General features: G+C 54.4%; 1 protein-coding gene across 1 annotated transcript in view; it reads left to right on the top strand.

Moving 5' to 3' along the window:
• COL22A1 (collagen type XXII alpha 1 chain) overlaps positions 1-21,454 on the top strand; it is a 232,479-nt gene that overhangs the window by 16,411 nt on the left and 194,614 nt on the right. The window contains exons 2-3 of the mRNA XM_030304529.1: positions 5,108-5,246; positions 8,068-8,634. Coding sequence (XP_030160389.1) covers positions 5,153-5,246; positions 8,068-8,634 — 661 coding nt within the window. The 5' untranslated portion in view covers positions 5,108-5,152. The remainder of the gene's footprint in view (positions 1-5,107; positions 5,247-8,067; positions 8,635-21,454) is intronic.

The raw sequence follows: 21,454 nt of genomic DNA on the forward strand, positions 1-21,454 counted from the left end.
CATCATGCTTGCTGCCCCGGGAGAAGCCAGTGCCCCCGACGGTTCCCGGCGGACGAGAGGTACTCTGTATGGATTTGTTGACTGAGGAGGACTCCCTCCGGGTCACACAGAGCCAAGTTTGAATCTAAGATGCAGGCTTTCCAGTGCTCCCCTGGCTTCCCCATTTGGGCTCTCGAGCAGCCTTGCAGAGAGCAAGCCGTCCGGCTCCCTCTTCCCCACAGCCCAGCAGAAGGGCCCTGGGACCTCAGAGCTCAGTGGTTGGACTCCTCGTGCCATGCTTCTGTGTCTCCACTGGATTCCTGCCCAGAGCATCGCCTGTCACCCTGGCAACATGTCAGCAGTGCCCCCGTCCACCCGGCCCCTCCCCCGCAGCGGGCAGCTGCCAGACCCTCTGTGCAGACCCAGTGTGCTCTCTGCCAGGGCTGCCCTCCAATGCACCAAATCTCATTTTCTCCCTTTAAATTGTGTTCTGCTCAGTGTCTCCCCCTCCTTTCCGCCCCCCCCCCGGGAGCCTGAATAGGGAACACTGGTTACTATGGCAATCGGCTGGCTTGTGGCAAGAACTCGGCTCAGCAAATTAATTGCTGGACTTTTGGAGGCTAATGGCCGAGCTCTGCCTCCCAGGGACAGGGTGTGGCCTACATCATGCCAGCTGGGCAGCTGGGCCCTGGAGAGAGCTCAGAGACTGGAGAGAGAGAGAGGGAGGGAGAGAGAGAGAGATGGAATCATGGCACCCGTGCTTCCTGGGACTGCCACCTGAGGTTGGCTGGGGAAGGCAAGGAGATGGGCTCCCCCAAACCCCAGCTTTTCTGCATACTTGGTCTGTGCTGGCACCTTCCCGGAAAACATTTTGTGGAACCCTCACAGCACCCCGCTGATGTAGAGATCGCCCCCATTTTATGAGGATAAAACGGTCATTCATATGGCTAAGGAGGAAAGCCGGGACTCCATACCAGAATCTGCCCGCCTCGGGGGGTATTTTGCCATGAACATTGCAGGTATTCCTGGGCAGAAGGCCATCGTGTCCTCTACAGTCTCTTCCAGAGGAAAGAAGCATAGGGAACATTTCCTAGCTCATCCCCTGAAGCCAGTATCACTGCAATCCCAAAACCAGGCAGAGACATTCCAAGAAAAGAAAAAGACCAATATCTCTCATGAACATAGACGCAAAAGGCCCTAACAAAATATTAGCCGATTGAATACGAACATATCTACAAGAAGAGGTATACACTCTAGCCAAGTGGGCTTTATCAGGTCTCTGAGGCTGGGTCAGCATTTGAAAATCAGTTAGTAGACTGATTTAGCCAAATTCTCTTCCCTGTGGTTATTATCAGCTTTCTTCCCTGCTTTTGCCCTTTATGTCCTTCTCTTCTTTTTTTTTCAATTTTTTAAAAACTTTTGTTCATTTTTGAGAGACGGAACAGAGTGTGAGCAGGGGAGGGGCAGAGATAGAGGGAGACGCAGAATCCGAAGCAGGCTCCAGGCTCTGAGCGGTCAGCACAGAGCCTGATTCAGGGCTTGAACTCACTGACCGCGAGATCATGACCTAAAGTCGGGTGCTCAACCGACTGAGCCGCTCAGACGCCCTGTCCTTCTTTTCTTTCCTGTAAGCTGGATGATCAGAATTCGGTTTCATTGACTGTATCCTTTGCTTGTTTGCCCACGCTGTGTCTTTACTTAAGTAGTTAAGTGTTTCTCCAGTCAGGTTCTAACAGCCCGAGCTATTTGGAGCCTGGCCTCTGGTCAGATTGCCCTGGGACCGCATCCCGGCCCTGAGCAGTGGAGTCACAGGCAGGTGGCTAAGCCCTGGGTGCTGTTTCTCACACAGCACACTGAAGCTCCTGATACCTGCTGTTTGGATACTCTGGGCTCTTAACCTGTGAGGCCCTCACCTGCTGTGGTACTTGTTACGGTTCCAGCAGGAGAGGGCATGTTCGGTGTCCTTCTGGCCTGAGGCCAGTCCAGCTGTCATTACTGGCCGTGTGCATCTAACGAAGTTGTCTGGGCCGCGGGCACCTGCCAGGTTCATCGCTGGGAGGTGGGGGAGCAGTGCGGCTTGCGAGTTTGCCGAGACCTCTGGGAGGGTGTTGGCAAAGGCATTGCACTTCCAGGGCACACAGTCGGCAGGCTCTCCCCGGCCCTTTCTCGAGAGGGAAACACCCAGACTGGGGATTCTCAGCCCAACCAGTGCTCACTGGGCCCCACATGGGGCAAAATAGCCGGCCTTTGAGACGGACGGTGGGGACACATGCCCCCCACCCCACCGGGGAGCTTACAGACAAGGGGTGATTGTCTCTGAGTGCCTTGAGTGGCCTTTCACACACACGTGTGCACACGCGTGCACGCGCACACACACACACACACACACACACACACACCTGCTCTTTGGCAGTGGGGTGTGCCCTGGGTATGTCCCCTATTCTCAGCCTCAGCTTGCTCTCCTGTAAAGGGGGATGTCGACACCCGCCCCTTGGGGTCATTGTAAGGATGGAGAGGCACCGTGTGGACAGCTCAGAGGCTCTCAAGCGGTGCCAGGCTCGGCCCAGCTGCGGGGACCCTGTTTGGCGGGAGGCCTCAAGGAGCAGGTCTGGGCTGCGTTGAAGCCCCAGCTCTGGCTCATGTCAGCCGTGTGGACTTGAGAGCGGTTGAGGCATCAGGCATCAGGCTAAGGGCTTTGCATGCAGTTGTATTATTCAGTTCCTACGACAGTCGCTCGCAACAACCCGCTGTGGGGTAGGGTGTGTTATTATCTGGGTTTCTTATGTGGCCTTCGTCATGCTGAAGAAGGTTCCCTGTTGTCTTAGAGTGTTGAGTGTGTTTATCGTGAAAGGCAGTTAGATGTTGTCAGGTGTTTCTGTATTGGTTGGGACACTATGTGTCCTTTGCTCTCCTGGCGAGGGCATCACATGGGTTGGCATGTGCGTGTTGAACCAGCCTTGCATTCCTGAGCTGAATCCCACGTGGTGGCGGTGTATAACCCTTTCAGTGTGCTACTGAGTTCAGTTTTCTAGTCTTCCATTAAGTACGTTTGCATCTTGTTCATAAGAGACATTGGCCTGTTGTTTTCTCTTTATTTGTGTGTGTATTTGGGAAGTTATGTGACCAAGATTCCTCTAGAAACTTGGAGACTATGACTTGGAGGAAGAAGCCTGGTTTCCACAATGAGGGAAATTATCAAATTTCTTGAGTCCTGGAAAAACACTGGACACTATGGCTGTTACCAATTTATCTCCTCCGTCTACATTCTTACTTATTTCATTTTAAAAAATGATGGCTCAGTAATTGGTGGTGATATTTGGATTTTGTGTATCCACAGAGGTCATGGAAAGAGAGTGGGCTCAGTGCCCAGAAGGCGCTGGGGTTCCAGTCCCGGTCCATCCTCTGGTGACCCGGGGACAGACTGGTATCTTCTCCATCTCAGTCCCCTCCTTTGGCACATGGGGACGATGATTCCTGCCTTGAAGGGTCACAGGAGTCCGCTCAACAATCAGAAAGTACCTGGCACACGGCAGATAATCAATGGCAGCCATTCAGTCACTTTCATGGCTTTTTGAAATGTCCGTGTTCTTCAAATGAATGGCTCCTGGCCACCCGAGATGATGAGATGACGTGACCACATGGCTCACTACTGAATCTAATATTTATTTGTCGAATGTCCACTGTGTGCTGGGAACTGTTCTAGGTTCTGGGCAACAGGAAGAACAAGGACGAGTCCGTGCGTTCATATAGCTTTGAAGGATGAGAAGGGTGGGCCACCCGCGGGACTTGCCCTGACTCTGTGTCTCTTCTTCCCCTGGACCCTCAGGTCCTGACCCTTGGCCTCTGCCCCTTCATATACGATTTTGGGAAAGTGTCTTTCTTCTTGCTCCCGTGGCCACCTCCTGAGTATCGTACTTTTGGGGTATTGTCATTTGGGCTGTTTTATGCCCTGTGCACTTGCGAGGTGGCCTTTAGTGCCCTGGCAAGACGAGGGCAGTTTGCCCTGAGGGTGGCAGGGACCAGCATGGGAATTCAGGTACCTGTCCTGAGAAGGGCCCACATACCTGTCCATGTGGCCAGGGACGTCTCCATGTGCCCTGCCTTCTCTCTCCTCTGGGACTTTGCACATGCTGTTCCCTCTGCCTGAAATCATCAACTGCCTCTTGTCTGATGGAGTCTTACTCCATTTTCCAAAATTGGCTTGGGTGTCACTCATCCAGGAGTCCTGGCCTACCCCTGAAATAACCATGTGACAGCACCCCCTACCCCCTGCCGGTGCTCCTGTCACCCCCTGAACGTCCCTGTGCTGGTGTTTCTTATCCTGTCTTGCCCTGGCCCACGTGTCACCTGTCTCCCAGGTGTCATTGCCCTTGGGGAGGGTGGTTCAGAGTCCTTCACCTGCCCGCCCTCAGCACCTGGCACAGGAGGGCAACTGGTAAATAGCTCAGAATCCTATTAGCTGTTTTCTCTTTCCTGTCTCATGGCTTAAACAGTGACAAATACTTTTGGAAGCAGATATCCACATGAAAATAAGATACGTAGGAGAAATACACTTAGCTAGTAAATGTCATAGAGCAAAGAAATGCATCGAAAGTAAGAAAAATAAAAACCCAAACAAGATCTCTCCTACTGAGTTGGCAACGATTGAGGGAATGATAACGTCCGTGCCGCCAGGGATGCGGTGAGGGGCTCCGTCATATGCCCCCGCTTGGCGGGAGCCGGTACAGCCTCTCCAGAGAGAAGCTTGGTCATTGCTTTGAGGGTCCTTTCAAGATATGTCACGGAGGGCCCTAAGGAAATAATTACATGCGGGCAGAGGCTTAGGTACAAAGATGTCCTCCGGTAACATATCAGACAAATAAAACCGCCTGTTCCACGTCCCGACGTGGAGGTTGCGATCAGAACGTGGTGCCAGTGCCTGGGCACGGTCCCGCGGGGATGGCAGGTCCTCGGTGCGCGTTTGCTGGTGGCCGGAAGCAGGGAGGGTTGGGTGACCCCCGCGGGGCAGGCGTCCTGGGCTCGCTCGCGCGAGGGCCACGCCGTTGGCTGAGAGAGAGGTCGGCGGGGGCGCGGAGTCCCTCCCACACGGGCCGGGGCCCTTCTCTAAAGGTGTGTCTTGTCCACACAGGGTATGTTCCCGTAGAGCCTGGTGCCGCCTCCTCCTGGCCAAGAGATGCGTGTTCCCACGCGCGGGAGAGCCGTGGCCTGCCTCCTGTGGCTGCTGTTGCTGTGGAGCGGGGACGGCGGCTGTCGGGCCCAGAGGGCAGGTGGGGACGCCATAGAACGTGCCAGACCGGGCACCGAGCAGCTGCTGTGCGTGCCCGTGCGTGGGGGTGCGAGAGAGTGAATGAGCGTGCAAGAGCCTGAGGCGGTGTGTTTGTGTGAAGGTTGTGAATGTGAGTACATGTGCACGCGTGAGAATGAGTGTGGGTGAGTGTGCAAGGGTCTGGCCAAATGTGGTTGTGCGGGTGCGAGTTTGTGTCTAAACGAGCGTGTGCAAATGAGTGTGCATGTGCAAGAGTCTGAGGTGCGTTTGTGTGTACGAAAGTGTGTGAAATAACCTGAGCGTGTGTTTGTGTGAGCCTGAGTGTGCGAGCACGTGTGTGAGGGTGGGTTGAGTGTGCAAACGTGTGGGTGTGAGTCTAGGTGCATGTGAGTGTGTGAGCATGTGGGTGAGTGTGTGAGTGTGTGTGCAAGTGTGTGAGAGCATGTGGGTGAGTGAGTGTGGGGGAGGGTGTGGGAGAAGAATGAGCTCTGAACACACGTCCCGAGTGGGCCGTGGGGTGTGCAGAGAACCCGCAGGGCCTTGGGGACGGAGGGCAGGGGTAGGACGGTGTCGCGTTGTCCTGCTCTGGGAGGGATTTGGGGACACACTCCGGGGGACGTGGACACGCTGGGGTCCAGCCAGAAGAGGCAGCCAGGACCTCAAGGGCAACAAGACTCTGGAGGAGACGGGGGAGAGGGGAGTGGGAAGTTCACTGCGGAAGAGGCGGCCGGGGGCAGGAGGGGTGAAGCGTGGCGGTGGTTGGTCCACACGCCTGAGGGCCTCCTGGGGAGGGTGCCATCGGCGTGGAGGCGTGAAGGAGGGGTCAGGAACACGAGCCGGTCGGTATCAGGGTGCCGAGCACAGAGCCTGCTCTCTGGGGTCCTCGAGCAGGGAGGTCACCGGGCTCTAAAACACAGCCCCATTTTGCAGATGAGGAACTGAGGCACAGACAGGCCCAAAGCCCCCAGCAGGGGAGGAGCGGGAACACAGGCCGGTGCCCGCCTGAGCCATGCCAGGTTCCTGAGCCTGCAAAGGAAACACACCCAGACAAAAACCCCAGGGCTTGTGTTTCGGTGTTGTTTTCCCCAAGTCTCCTCATGTATTTCTCTGCCCAGCTCAGCTAACTGGGAAGACAGCAATGACCATGGATGTCCCGGTCTTCATGGGAGGAGTGTGGGGCTCTGCGTCCACTGAGACGGTCCTGAGAGCACGGTGACATACGGGATTATTAAAACAGAAGTGCGGGGCAGGGGGTGGGGGGCAGCAACCATCTCTCCCAAGCCCTCATTTTATAGAGTCGAACACGTGGGGCCAGAGGGGGCGGTCACCTGCAGGGCTCACACACACGGCCCTTACCTGTGGCAGAGCTGAGGGCACCGGTCCTGGGGTCAGGGCCCTTCCTGAGACACACACTTAATTCTCACGTGCACATGATGCAGTCCCTTCCCTGACCTGTTCCCCCCCATCCCCCGGGAGAATGTACTCAGAGCTCCAAAGGGCCCCTGGGTGAGACCTCAGGAACAAGAAACCTTCTGCACCCTTAAAACAAATGTGCTCAAGGATCTCAGCCCACAGGCTGGGTCCTGCTTGGTCCACGGCAGCAATTACCCTGCCCGGGCTAGAACACTATTGTCCCAAAGACAAAAAGATGACCTTTTGTGTCAAGGAGAAAAACTCCCTGGGAATTATCTCTTGAGTCCACACATCTGGGCAAGCACTCCAGAAGCTCTAATCCTGTTAGGGAGCCAGCCGGTGAAGGTGGGGGGATTTACCTCTGCTCCAGGCAGCACAGGTTTAAAAGGTAGATGTGGAAAATTCAAAAGTGGCCCTGGCTTAGGTGGGAATAGGGATAAGGAAGTATCTGTGTGTGTGTGTGTGTGTGTGTGTGTGTGTGTGTGTGTGTAATACATGCAGAGTTCTTGTTTTTCTGTTTTTTGAACTTTAAAAAATTTTTTTTAATGTTTATTTACTTTGGAGAGAGAGAGAGGGAGAGAGAGCGCAAGGGGGGGAGGGGCGGAGAGAGAGGGAGACACAGAATCCGAAACAGGCTCCAGGCTCCGAGCTGTCAGCACAGAGCCTGACGTGGGGCTCAGACCCACGAACCACGAGATCATGACCTGAGCTGAAGTCGGAGGCTCAACCGACTAAGCCCCCAGGTGCCCCTGAGTGCGGTATATTTTACGTGGTCTATAATGCTGGCATGCTGTGAACTGTTTAAACATCCAACGAGAGTGCTGGCTAAATAAATTACGTGCACCTGTGCAGTGGAATCCCTGCAGCCGTGGAAACCGGCCGCATCACCCTGGAGATGGGTTTCTAGCACATCGCAGGAGGTGCAGAAAACAGCCACGTATGAGTGTGCCCCACGTGCACTAGGAACTATGCAGAGACACAAACCAACAGGTATACACGCTGCGGGTTGGCAGTGCTGACTCTCCGTAGCTGGAAACATAAGCATTGGAAACATTTTTGATTGTGTTTTCTGCAATCCTGCATTATTTGTAGTAGGTTTAAACAAACAAACAAACGATGCAGTCACTGTGTAACCAAAACCAAAACTATTTAGGAAATCGGTACAATGGTGTTCCCTGAACGTTGACCCCTTTTATGCAAGGGGTCACACGTTGGCAGCCGAACCTCACAGCAAACTTGGGGACGCTCATCACCATGAGAAGTTAAGGAACCGAGGTTTTGCAGCTTTAAGGCAGCCAGACCAGGGCCCCCAGGAGTGCGCGACCTGCCCCCCCCCAACCCCTCCAGGCCCAAGGGCATGACCTCTCCCAGTGCATTTGGGCCAGGTCGCCCTTCCTCTCCCCCTGCAGGCTGCAAGACCGTGCACTACGACCTGGTCTTCCTCTTGGACACCTCCTCCAGCGTGGGCAAGGAGGACTTTGAGAAGGTGCGGCAGTGGGTGGCCAACCTGGTGGACACCTTCGAGGTGGGTCCCGAGCGCACCCGCGTGGGCGTGGTGCGCTACAGCGACCGGCCGGCCACGGCCTTCGAGCTGGGCCTCTTTGGCTCGCGGGAGGAGGTCAAGGCGGCGGCGCGGCACCTGGCCTACCATGGCGGCAACACCAACACGGGCGACGCGCTGCGCTTCATCACGCGCCACAGCTTCTCGCCGCAGGCCGGCGGCCGCCCCGGGGACCGCGCCTTCAAGCAGGTGGCCATCCTCCTGACCGACGGCCGCAGCCAGGACCTGGTGATGGACGCCGCGGCCGCCGCCCACCGCGCGGGCATCCGCATCTTCGCCGTGGGCGTCGGGGCGGCGCTCAAGGAGGAGCTGGAGGAGATCGCCTCGGAGCCCAAGTCCGCACACGTCTTCCACGTGTCCGACTTCAACGCCATCGACAAGATCCGCGGCAAGCTGAGGCGCCGCCTGTGCGAAAGTGAGTGGGTGCGGGGCGCGGGGGGCGGGGGTGCTGAACTGCTCAGCGGGGAGGGGTGGGGGGCAGGTGGCAGGAGCAGGGGACAGGGGCTGGTGGCGGAGGCAGGGGCGCGTGTCGGGGCAGGGGCTGATGGCAGGCGCAGGCCGCAGTCCACCTGCCAGGGCTCAGTGACCAGGGAAAACCAGCTGGGCGCTGGAGGCGGGGCCCACACCCTGGCTCCTCCCCAGGCTCCGCCTCCAGGGCGCAGGCTGGATAGAGATTAAAATGGGGCTGGGTCCTCAGCCCTGCCCACCCTGAGAGACTTAGAGATGGTTAAATGCAAGGCAGTGGGGTCTGCGTTTCTGTGGTGGGAACATATCTGCTACCTCCATGGCTGTTGAGGTCAGAGCCCTGCACACAAAGCCCTGCCCCTAAGGCACATGGCAGGTGAAATATATGGGGCCCTCTCCTCTCCCCAGGGATTGCCTTGAGAGGTGGGCCAAGAAAATGGGCACAAGGCAGGTTCCTGTGACCCCCAGCCAGCCACTTACATGGTTGGGCACTGCTTGTCTCAGAGGCCAAGTGCTGTTGACCTGGTGCCCTGAGATAACCCGAGGTTGTCTAGAATCTGTTGACTGTGGCTAGGGATGGGGGATGGGGGAGGTTGGGCAGCAGGCAGGGATCTGACCCTGAAGGCTGACCTCCAACATCCTTGTTGGATCATTCCCAGGACAGCCTCCCCCAAAGGACGGGAAGGGAGAAGTGGGTTTTCCGTGCACTGGCCTGTGTCCAGCTTCTGTTCTGCCTGCTGCATTGGGGTGATATTTGTCCTTCCTGGGTCATGACCAGTGTTTGGTACCCACCCCCCCTCCCCCAGCCTCCAAGACCAGCAGGTAGGGGCTGGGAGCAGAGTCCCAGCCTCTGTTTTGCTGACTGCTTCCGGGGACTGAGAACGCCACCCCTTGTCGGGGACAGGGAAGCCTTGGGGTTGGGGCCAGCGGTGGGAGCAGCTGGCCATGACTTGGGAGAGCCGTGAGGGTCTGCTCCCGGGAAGGGGCCTGGCCTGCAGCCCTGTGAGAAAACAGCTAAGCTGTGTCTGAAACAGAACGCCCTCGGGCCCTTTACCTTTCTGTGACTCTTTCCTCTGTTGGCCCCGCTCTACTTAATCTCCACTCACTTATTCGTAGATACGTGTTGGAGATCTAGTGTGTGGGGGGCCTTGTGCTGATTTCTGGGCCTGTAGACAAAGAGAAGACAAAGCCCCTGCCCTTGGAGTGTTCATAGTCTAGATGGCAAAAAAGACGCATAAAAAGGGATTTAATACAGTGGGGGTGACCTTAATAAACGTGCCACAGAATTTCAGGGGGTCCTACTGTGTTTGTGCTCGGTGATGACCCTGAGAATGAGGGAGGACTTCCTGGAGGAGGTGACGCTTAGACCATTTAGCAGGACGTGCCTGAGCTGTAGGATGAGGGATTGAGGGGTGGTATGATGCAGTCTGTGAACAATCATGGACCTGTATTGCCGTGGTAAAGGAGGGAACTCGGGTTGGTGGTTTTGTATGATTGTCCGACTCTCAGTAAAGGAGGGCCTTGTGTGCTCAGATGAATTGTGGAAGGGTTTTGTGCAGGGGTGTGACACAGTCAGATAGGAGACCCTTTGTAGGACTGCTGGAGAAATTCAGGGACAAATGGTGCTGGGGATAGATGGAGCACGAGGACTACACCCATTTCACAGATGAGGAGATTGATGCCCTGAGTGCCAAGTGAAGGAAACCTGTGCAGTAGTGTAGAAGGCGTCGGCCATGGACTTTCCCTTGACCCGCATTGCAACCACGCCCATCATGGCGATCTTTACCCAGCATGCAGCCTGCTAGGCTCCCGGAAGGGGCAGCTGCTAGGCCTGTAGCCAGACGGGGAGATCCAGCCAGGATGGGAAAGAGCAGGGAGGCAGGAGAGGCAGTGTGGTAGGGCCAGGGCTCAGGACTGACCTCTGAGCTGACGAGAGTCAGGCCCAGCCGGGAGGCCGAAGTCCCACGTGGTGGCTCATGGGTGCTCCTCTAGACCCTGCCCACTGGCATTGTGTCTTCCTGCCGGCCTCGGTCCAGACTGGTTCTCGAGTTGGGCCAAGCAGAATGTAGATTCTGAAGAACTTCCATGCCTGGGGGTCGGTTCTGGGAATGGTGAGGACAGCCCCAGAGAGGCCAAGCCACTGGGCTGTGCTCCCCAGTTAAAGCAGGGCTGGGGATGGAATCCGGGGCTTCAGCCCCCACGCGCTGGCCGCCCCCCACCAGGCCCCGGGACTCAGGTTGCGCCATCGCTGACCTCGGTTCTGAGTCGAGGACAGCGTTCCGCTCACAGGCAGTAGAGGGCCCCACTCTAACGGGCTTGGGGAATAAAGCAGATTGACCTCACACACGACAGAAAGGCCAGAGGTCAGGCGGGCTTGAGTGATGAGACCAGGCCTCGCTCAGCTCCTGCCGTTTCTAGGTTCTTTCTTGGCCTAACCCCGTCCTTGGTAGCCTTTTGTATCTGGGTCCTGGCACGGATGGCTCACTGAAGAGGGGTGGGGTCGGTGAGGGATACTGAGGCCCTGAGAATGGGCAGCGAGGGGAGCTGGCTGATGGCAAGGGCGGAGGTGTGTCCAGACCCCCGTGGGGGGAGGAGGCCGTGTGACAGGAGCCGAAGTCCCCTCAGGGAAGGCACCTGCTGCCTCAGCTATGGCCTAGAGGGAGCAGGAAGGAAGCCCCCACCCGCCCTCTGTCCCTCCCCTCGTCTCCCCTCCTCCCCTGGCCTGAGCCTGTCTGACGGCAGCCAACAAGGGGCCCAGGTGATGGCGTCATAGTAGCGAAGGAGGGGAGGACAGGTGTGTGGGGGGGGGGGCACATGGGGCTACCTGTGGAGAACCTTAGGGCCATGTGAGACTCCAGCCCCAGGACAGACAAGACTGGGGCCCAGCGTGCCTGGATTTGGTCTGACAGAGAAGTGTGGGCCTGAGACTCTCCCCAGACCAAAACTGTAGCTCCAGAGTGGAAGGAGGCTGACTGGGGGCTAAACTACATGACCCTGTCCTCGTTTCCATCCCCACCCCCCTCAAGAGAGGATGTGTGACCCATGCAGGGAAACAGGGGCCCTGTAGCCAAGAGAAGTGGACACTGATGCTGGCCAGCCGGGGACACCACATATTCCCCATGACAACGCTCAGAAAACTCACAGTGGCCGGGGTCCTCCAAATGCCTGAACAGACGGAAGGTTTAAGTTATGCTCAGCTGTCTGGAGGGAATCTGCTTTTGTAAATACAGATGTAAGCTGACTAGGGCCTGGGCTATTCTGGTGATGAATGAAACAAAATCCCCTTACAATTGCTTCAATTAGAAACAAAGCAAAATAAAATAAGATAGCTAACAGTAAGATACTGAACCGCATCGAGTAAGATTAAATCCAGGAGCATCACAAAATCCAAATGACCAGAAGTCCCTGGGCACAGAGGAGATGCCTTTGGGTGACTTTGGAACTCAAATAGGAGCTGTTCTGAATAGGGGCTTTGCACTGATGATCTGGAAATCCGCAGACTAACGGTGTGGGTTTTTTTTGTGTAGTGATCATTCAGTTGGATCCGACCTACTCATTCATTCATTCGGCAACCACACGCTGAGTGATTCCTCCTTTGGGGGACATGCCAAGGGCCAGGATGCGGTGATGGATCGGACATTCTTTTTTGTCCTTGGGGACCTTTTATCTCCTTGAGAAGGCAGGAAAGTGGCGGCTAATTACACGATGGAGTGTGGACACTGTTACCACGTGCAGTTTCATGTGTCTGGTAGTTTATCTGCCCGGGGTCTGTCTTCACACACAAGAATAAGCTTGACGAGGGCAAACTCTGTTCCTTGTGGTTTCCAAGTGCCCGGAACAGAGCCCGGGAAGTGGAAGGAGCCGCCTAGACCTAAGGGTGGAGACTGGCGGTTAGTTCTGTGTTTGCTGTTGTGATATGCATGTTAGAAGTACTGCCCTCTTCCAAATGCAAAGAATAAGAATATTCGGCAAACCTGACATCATTCCCAAAAAGAACTGAAATATTGAACTCACCCGTATTTTGGCAAGCAGGGACAAACGGTTAGATTTTGAAGGCTGATGAAGGTCTGGAAAAGGTGGGCTGGCTGGGATGGGCTAAATCATGCCAACGATGCCACCCGGCTTCGTCGAGTGGGACAGACCCAACGCCACCGGAGGTGAACGAATGGAGCCAGGGTGTCTGTTGTTCCCTGAGCACCAGACGCTGCTGCTGCTGCTGCTGTTGATGGACTGAGGTCCAACTGTATCCAGAACCCATTTTCCCTCCAGCTTGGCCACAGATGGGAGCAGGGTGGCTCTGAGGGACAGCAGGCTCCCCGGGGCTGCCCTTCAGAGGGGAAGATGAACCTTAGGTCGTGCACAGGGGGTGAGGGGCCGTGTCTGCAGCCCTAAGGCAGCACAGGTTGGGGTCTGTGAGCCGTGGCTGGTCTGGTCTGGAAGCCCAGCTGAGAGGGACCAGGTGAGTCGAGGAGGGGGCAGTGTGGGAACAGGAGGGGACCTGAGACAGACAGAACATCTCTGGGTGGTGGTTTCAGAAGCTACTCTGTCCCAAGTGTCCCTGGCCACCTGTGCACCTGACCTGTTTTTCTCAGGATCTCGAGATGCCTTTGTTCAACACTCTGCTAAGAGCTGCATTCGAATTCCAGCCTGCTATCCTGCCACCTAGGTCACGGCTGCAAATAGGATACTTCGCGCTGCTAATTTATTTGTTCCAATGTGTTTATGACTTAACCCTGTGCTCACATCCACTGTCAGAGTTCACGTGTACCACACACACCCAATGCTGGCTTGCACTGTGACTGCCCCTGAGTGTCCGTGATGACTGGGTCAGAGTCACTCCCCAGGGTGGCCCGGCAGGCAAGGAGGAGATCTGGGAGTTTACCCCCAGTTCTGTCTGACCCAGGTCCCGAGTCCTTTCCAGGAAGTTGTGGTGTTTAGGGAGCATCTTTAAATCGCCATGTCATTAATGTCTCCCCAAATTCCCAGCACAGATCTCCTGGCTCTCCCTATGCTGTGGGCAGCACCGAGGCACAGGGGGCCTGCATGGCTCGCCAGGGGGTCACAGGGAGATGTGACCGTGTCCACCACCATGAGTCAGGCCTGCCAGGCCGCCCCTCTGTGATCCTTTGGATTTCTGATGCTGAACGGTGCTGGTTCCTGCTGCAGGCCTGGCTCACATGGGGACCAGTGGCTGTTTGCTGAGCAAACGAGTAAAGCTAACAGTATGTGGCTCACTGTCCCCCCCGGCCTTGGGCTCATGCAGGGAGGTGCCTCCGTGTCGTGGCATCCGCTCCTGCCTCTGCGGCCTGACCGGGTTCCCAGGGGACTCAATCTCAGCCTGGCTTCCTGCAGTGTGTGGGGCGGAGGCTGCGGACGGGGCCCAACCCCAGAGCACTGGCTGTAATTAAGAGCTTTCTCCACCCCGGGCTCTGTCGTGGCCACAAAACAACCTTTATATAGCTTATCGGGTGGCGTGAGCGAGCCTGTGGAATGCCAGCTGGCCACAGCTGGACCCTCCTCCTCCTTCTATTTTGGGGACACTCGGTGGTGGTCCTCTCTCCCCTCTCCCACGAGCAGGAGCCTCTTTCCTGGGTCCTGTCTCTTAGCTCCCAGGCTGAGACCCTAGTGTGGGTTTCCCATGTTTCTGTGGTGCATTGTCATAGGACACGTGGTCACCCTGTCTCTGTCTGTCTCTTGTTGGTGCGTTTGTGCTTCGCTGTGTTGCTGTTCCAATGAGAGTCCAGACTCCTGGATATTATAGTTACCAATATGGTGGGAGGGGAGAGGCGGGGAGAGAGAGGGAGACTGACTTGTTTTGTGTGGCAGGGAGATTAATTTTATTGTTCCCCTGTGACTCTCACTGGAAAAATGTTGGCATCTGTACCCCAGCTCTACATTTAATCAGTGGGTGCCCCTGCTTTCGTTCCGTCCCCCCGAGCCTGGCTCCCTGTGTGCAGGGTGAGTGCCTCCTTATGCACTCCTTTGTCATGATGGGACACAGGTTAGCCCCGCTGTGGGCACTGTGGCCATCGAAGGCTCACCTTGCTCTGTACTGTGCTCATCAACAGGCCATCGCCTTGTAAGTGAGTTATTAGGTTCACTTGATAATTTGTTTTGTCCTTTTTTCTTTCTGTGGTGCGTTTTCAGTAAACAACACAACTTAGTTACGTAGTTAGGAGTGGACTGGATGGACCTTTAAAGACACCACCTGACAAGTGTGGATGTTTTAAGGACTCTACAGTATTGGGTTATTTTTTTCCCGACACATTGTAATGGATCCCCCGTTATCTCACAGACATTGTTCTGAGGCGCAGTGTTCCTCCTTGAATAAGACACCTGTGATCCTGCATGTAGAGTGACATTCCTAGAGGGGGAGTCCCCTTGAGAAGAGATGAATTGAGTTGAGCTTGGGATGGCAAGGATCAGTCCACGCCCAGAGCTCCAGGCAGAGGCAGCTGGGGTAGGTAGGCGTGCAGTCTCTGTGCTGGAGGAGGGGGGGGGGTTGTTACCCCCCACTTCAGGAGGTGGAAATTGAGGCTTTGGTTCCCGGCTTAACATTTCCAGGTGTGTGCAGTAGAAGGAGTCCAGCCACGAGTCTTCCCTTGGCCAGAAGTAGAGCCTGGAACACTCTGTCCCCTTGATGACCGGTAGTAATGCCCAAGAAAAGGGCTTTGGGTCAGCCGTTGGCATGCCTGGGTCACACATCCAGCCTGAATTTCTTTGGGCCTCGTCTCCCTCTGGACCTGAGTGTTGTAGTCCTCAAAGAAGGCACAGCCTGCTGGTAGCATTGACCCCAGTGACCAGTTCCTTCTGACCACACTCCTGCCTCCATCCACATCCTTCTGCCTGCCCAGAGACTGGTGGTACCATCAGGACACACACCACACACACACACTTGCACGCGCAAACCCTATGTACACACCACATACACCACACACACCACACACACACACACACACACACACACACACACACAGACATGTATTCTCCTTCCCCAACACACACACATGCACACACATCACATGTCCACAACACAAACACCGTATGTACATCTATACACGCAACGCATACAACACAAACACAGAACACACACACACACACATATATACACACAGACGTATATCCCCCTCCCCCAACACACACACGGGCATCTGGGAATGTGTGTGGCCGCAAGACCCAGCTCGTCCTCTAGATGGATCTGAAGGCCCGGGAGGAATCTGTGGCAGCATCAGCTGTGGGATTGGAGCCGCCACGTGGATGTCTGTGGCTTGGCCCTTGGGACCACATCAGCCTCAAGAAGCAATTCCGGCCGGGCCCGCCCTTTACCTACGGGTCATGGGGAGTTTCTCCTGGGAAAACTTGTGATCAGGGTCACTCCCTAGAAATTGTAATCGGACTGCCTAATTCTGATGATGTGCTGGGACATTTCATAAGAAAATTATGGGAAATGATGGAAAACTGAAGCCAGCCTTCAGTTATTTTTAATTTACACACATCCGGGAAGGCGAGTGTCCCCAGCTGTGCCCAGCCAGGCCCGTGCCTGGAAAGGGTCCCTGGGAGCTGTTCAGTGTGTGCCCCTGCCTGACTGCTATCTCTTCCTGAAACCCAAGACCCACGTGTCAAAACTGGACATTCTGCCCGTAGCCCCTTAGGGCCAGGGAGTGTGTCCCACTGTGCTGGGGAAGGGGGGAGCGTGTGCTGTCACACCCCCCACCCTCTGGACGGACCACCACTCACGTTATTTCTGGGTCCTGGCTTCTCACGATAGTGTAGTACTGTCTCCCTCGTGCTGGACTCCGCATGTGCCTGCATGTGTGTGCCCGAAGGCGGTTCCTCCAAGAGTGTGCTCAGGCAGGGCAGTTCCGCTTCGCTGGAGCTGGCGCTCGTCCCACCCAGCTCTGCCTCCCCGCCCTCTGAAAAGTCAGACCAGGTACCTAGCGTCTTTCCAGCCTCGTTCCGGCCGTACAGAGAGGATGCTGGCACCATTCCTACGCTGTGGAGTGTCGTGGGGGTCTCATGGATTGGACATGGGAAGCACTGGGCACAGTGGTGGCCCTGAGCACATGCTATGCACTTTGCTTTTGCTATACACACACACGCACACACAGATACACCCACCTACACACATATGCACACATGTATGTGCACACACATGCACATACATGTGTGCACACAATTAGCTGTATTCACATACAAATACATGTGTGTACACACATACATGTATATGCACATGTGAATGCGCACAAGTATATACATGCACACATATGCACTCACATGCATGCAAACATGTATGCACACATGTGCACACACATATTCATATGCATATGTATATGTGCGTGTGCACATATAGAAATACAAATGTATCCACACATACACGTATATACACACATGTATACATGCACAAATATACATATGCATGCATATGCACTTACATACATGCAGACATGCATGTACACATACACATGTGCACACATACATGCAAGTATATACACATGCACACACACATGCACATACATACATGTACATAAATGCACATGCATGTATATACGTACATGTGTGGAAACACACGTGTATGCACATATACACGTGTGTGTATGTGTGTACATGTGAAATTTGTGTATACATATATAACTTACATATAACACATACACAAATTTTATCTATGTATATGTGCACGTGTACATATACTATTTTCTGGAACGGTGATTGAGTTGATTACCTTTCACTTAGGGCAGTGTTTCTCAATCTTTCTTTTTTTTGTTGTTATGTCCCCTAAACGACTCTGTATAAATGTTGCATTTTCCTCCCAATTGCCTCCTTCTCTGAGATTGAATACAGTCTGTTTATGCTGCTTGAGCTTGGGTGGGCCCGAGCCATGGGATCTCTTTGACTTGCTCACCCCCTCCCTTAAGCAGTGTTTGCCCCTGGGAAGCAATATGGCCCCTGTGAGAAAGCATCGTTTTGGGTGGAGGGCAGGAGTCCAGGACGAGAATTCAGGGAAGGCCTGGGTTCGGATCCTGCCTTCTGTCCTTTAGGAGATGTGACTTTATAGTCTTCTCATTTAGCAGATGGGACTCAGATCTAAAAGCCTGGGTTAAGTCCAGGTTTCTGTTTGGACAGATTACTTTCTTAAGCTTTAGTTTTCCCTGTTAAATGGAAATGGTAATAGTACCACCTACTCCCTAGAGCAGGGGGAATATGCACTTAAAAGGCCCCCTTTGGAGCTTGTACGCAGGGGACTCATAGTTTCTGCATTGCCAAGACCCTGATCTGAGGCAGGGGAACTGGAGTGGAATCCCAGCTCTGCCACCAGCCAGCTGGGGACCCCTCAGCAAGGGCATCACCTTTCAGACACTTGATTTCCTCGTCTGTAAAATTGAGATGATATTTACCAATCTGGCAGCTCACTGACTGTGGTTCTTATTATCACGGGGTTATTGCACGATTTTTATGCAAAGCCTGTATGAAATAGAACTTGCCAAACATCAGAGTGCCCAAAGGTGACGTGGCAGGATCTGAGCCCCCTGTCACAGGAAGGCAATCTAGCAGAATCTAGAAGTTCATGGATCCTGAGCTCTGTAATGGGCACCGGCCCATTCAGGAAGGCAAGACTACAGCCCGCAGAGCAAATCTGCCCAGGCACCAGTTTTTCAAATTAAGTTTTGCTGGAATATGGCTTGCCAGCCTGTTCACATATTGTCTGTGGCTGTGTTCCCACCACAACCTCGAGCTGATCCGTTGTGACAGAGAGCGCATGACCCACAAAGGCTATTTGCACTCTGGCCCTTTACAGAAGAAGTTTGCTGACCCCTGACAGTGTGTTCTGAGACGATGGCTGGGGATCTGAAGTCACTGTCACTAAGTCTTCCGTGACCCTGAGTAGGGTATTTTATGGGGGCCTCAGTTTCCTCCTTGGGTGTTGAATGGGGTGAGTGGGATTCCCCTTAGAGGCTCCCTCTCCTCTAGCACAGTCAACGGTCGTGCTGCCCCCACGTGTGCAGCTGCGTTATGGATCCCTGCTCTGTTTGTCATTTTTAGGGGTCACCCAAGATCCTTAAGAAAGCCTCCTACCTTCCCTGGCCTCAGACAAGGATTCACATCCCAACTGGACTGGACAGGGCCCTGGGTCAGATGCCAATCAGTGTCCTCCCCATGGCACTGACTTGCCACAGGGCCTCGTGCCAGCCACAGCACCCCTTGTCCCTGGTGCCGTCCCACGTAAGCACCCACATGGGCAAGACCATCTCATTTACTAGGGTCATGTCATGCCAGGCGCTTTAGAAGCTCACGGAGGTTGGACTACGGTGGTTTTAGTTTAGAGTTGATACAGGGGTACAATCTAGTGGCCACAACTAAATTAGTACTACTTGCAAAATGTAAATATGCATACACACAGCCTCTCTCTATATGTCTGTATAGGAATATGCATCCATATAATTAAATACGCGGAGAAAGTGCAATTTTGAGAGCCTCTTACATCCTGCAGCTGACCTCGTCCTAGCTGAACTTCATACTTGTCAGAGAGCAAGTGGGACCCGGGGGTTACACAGCGTCTAGGGGCTTTCCAAGAAGAGTTGGCTGAGTAATTGCAATGCTTCTGATACAAGTTCACATTTAACTGGAAAGTGGAAGGAAATCTGCTGGTAAAGCAGGTTCTAGGTGACTTGTTTTGCTGTAAAACGTGTCTGTCTTTGTCCTTTTAATTATAGGCTCTGGTTTCTTTGAGTTCACCCACCTATCCCCCACCCCCACACAGACACACACATACACTAAGACACAGGGCACACGCATGTGCATGCACGCTACTCTGCTGTTTACCAGCTGTGTGGATTTGGGCAGGGGACTTAACCTCAGTTTCCTCATCTGGAAACCAGCATGCAGAACTCTCCCGCGTAGGCACGTTGCGGAGATTCTGTGGATGTCTGTCGAGTGTATGGCCTGAGTGAGCGTAGGGCCGGTGCTCACTGCCCCCAGGTTCCCTGGTTCAGAGAGGCACCAGCCAGCGTGCAGAGAAGCCACAAGACTAGCGAGTAAACACACAGGAGGCAGAGAATGCAGCCAGCTCCTGGGGCCCATTCCCACATTCCTACCCTCCTCGCCTGGTGTCCTCGATGCAGAAACTTAGTCGTTGGAGGTGAAAATCGCCCGTTGACGCAATTCTCTGTTCACTGGAACCTGGAGGTAAAATGGGCCGCAGAAGCCTTCGTGGTTTCACATCAGGCCCAGGTCCCTGTGCTGGGATCAGGAGGGAGAGGGGCCCTGGCCGGCTGGATCCGTGCAGGCCAGCTTCTCACCCTCCTCCTTGCTTTTCGTGAGAGCGACACCTTGGTGCACATTCTAGAGGGGGTGACTGGGAACGTCTGACTGGGAACTCTGGCTCAGCAACGGATTATCCTGACATCACACAGGTGATCAGCCTGTGTGGCACATTCTGTTGTCACTAGGTGGGCAACAGGGCCTGGCCCAAGGGAGTCTAAGGCACTGTGGTCCACGAGGCATTTGTGGATTCAACGCCACAAAGGGCCTCAAGCACCTAAAACCATGTTTTTTTTAGATAAAGTAATTTGTTGTCAACAGAGGCGATATATACAATGGAAGCTGGTGAACAGGAGGGTGGGAGTGAGCGGGGTCTCCATGGGCTTCTTTGGCTCCCTGGTCTAGGAGCTTGAACAGGTGGGGGAGAGAACCGACAGGTGGTTGCTGGAGGGGGTGGGGGGAATGGAACCGGTGAAGGGGGATGAAGAGGTTTCAACTTCCAGTTATAAGGTAAATAAGCGATGGGGATGAAAAGTGTAGCATAGGAAAAATAGTCCATGTTGTTGTAATAACTGTGTGAGCAGGTGGTAACTATGTTTATAACGGGGTCACGTCACAATGTATAAAAATGTCAAATCTCCATGTTGTACGCTTGAAACTGATGTGATACTGTATGTCAACTATACTGCAGTTTTTCTAAGTTTATTTATTTATTTTGAGAGAGAGGGGGAGAGAGAGAATCGCAAGCAGGCTCCATGATGTCAGCACAGAGCCTGACTCAGGGCTCGAACCCATGAACTGTGAGGTCATGACCTGAGCTGAAATCAAGAGTCAGAAGCTTAACCGACTGAGACATACAGGCGCCCCAACTACACTGCAGTTTTTAAAAATTGAGGGAAAAAAATATTGAGGAAAAAAGAAAAGAAAAGAAAGAGGGAGCCAGTAACCCTGCAGTGAGGGCCTGTTAAAATTCTAAGCTAGAGAGAATTTTCTCTCTTTCTCTCCCTCCTTCCCTCTCTGTCCCCCTTCTGGAAGCTCAGAGTTGAAGTCCTGTGTTTGCTATTTATCATCTTGTTACTCGTCGTGTAATCTTTGCACTTGGCTTGTAATCTTTGCACTTGGCTTGTCCATCATAAGACAGCTGCTCCCGTGAAGATTCAATACACCGAAGTACAGAGGATGCTTGGAGTAGCGCCTGGCCCAGAGGGGAGCCGCCTGGCACACAGTAGGTGCTGCCTGGCCCAGAGGGGAGCCGCCTGGCACACAGTAGGTGCCTGGCCCAGAGGGGAGCTGCCTGGCGCACAGTAGGTGCTGCCTGGCCCAGAGGGGAGCCGCCTGGCACACAGTAGGTGTCTGGCCCAGAGGGGAGCCGCCTGGCACACAGTAGGTGCTGCCTGGCCCAGAGGGGAGCTGCCTGGCACACAGTAGGTGCTGCCTGGCCCAGAGGAGAGCCGCCTGGCACACAGTAGGTGCTGCCTGGCTCAGGGGGAGCCGCCTGGCACACAGTAGGTGCT

This window comes from Lynx canadensis, chromosome F2 (assembly GCF_007474595.2).
Source record: "Lynx canadensis isolate LIC74 chromosome F2, mLynCan4.pri.v2, whole genome shotgun sequence".
NCBI classification, from domain to species: Eukaryota; Metazoa; Chordata; class Mammalia; order Carnivora; family Felidae; genus Lynx; species Lynx canadensis.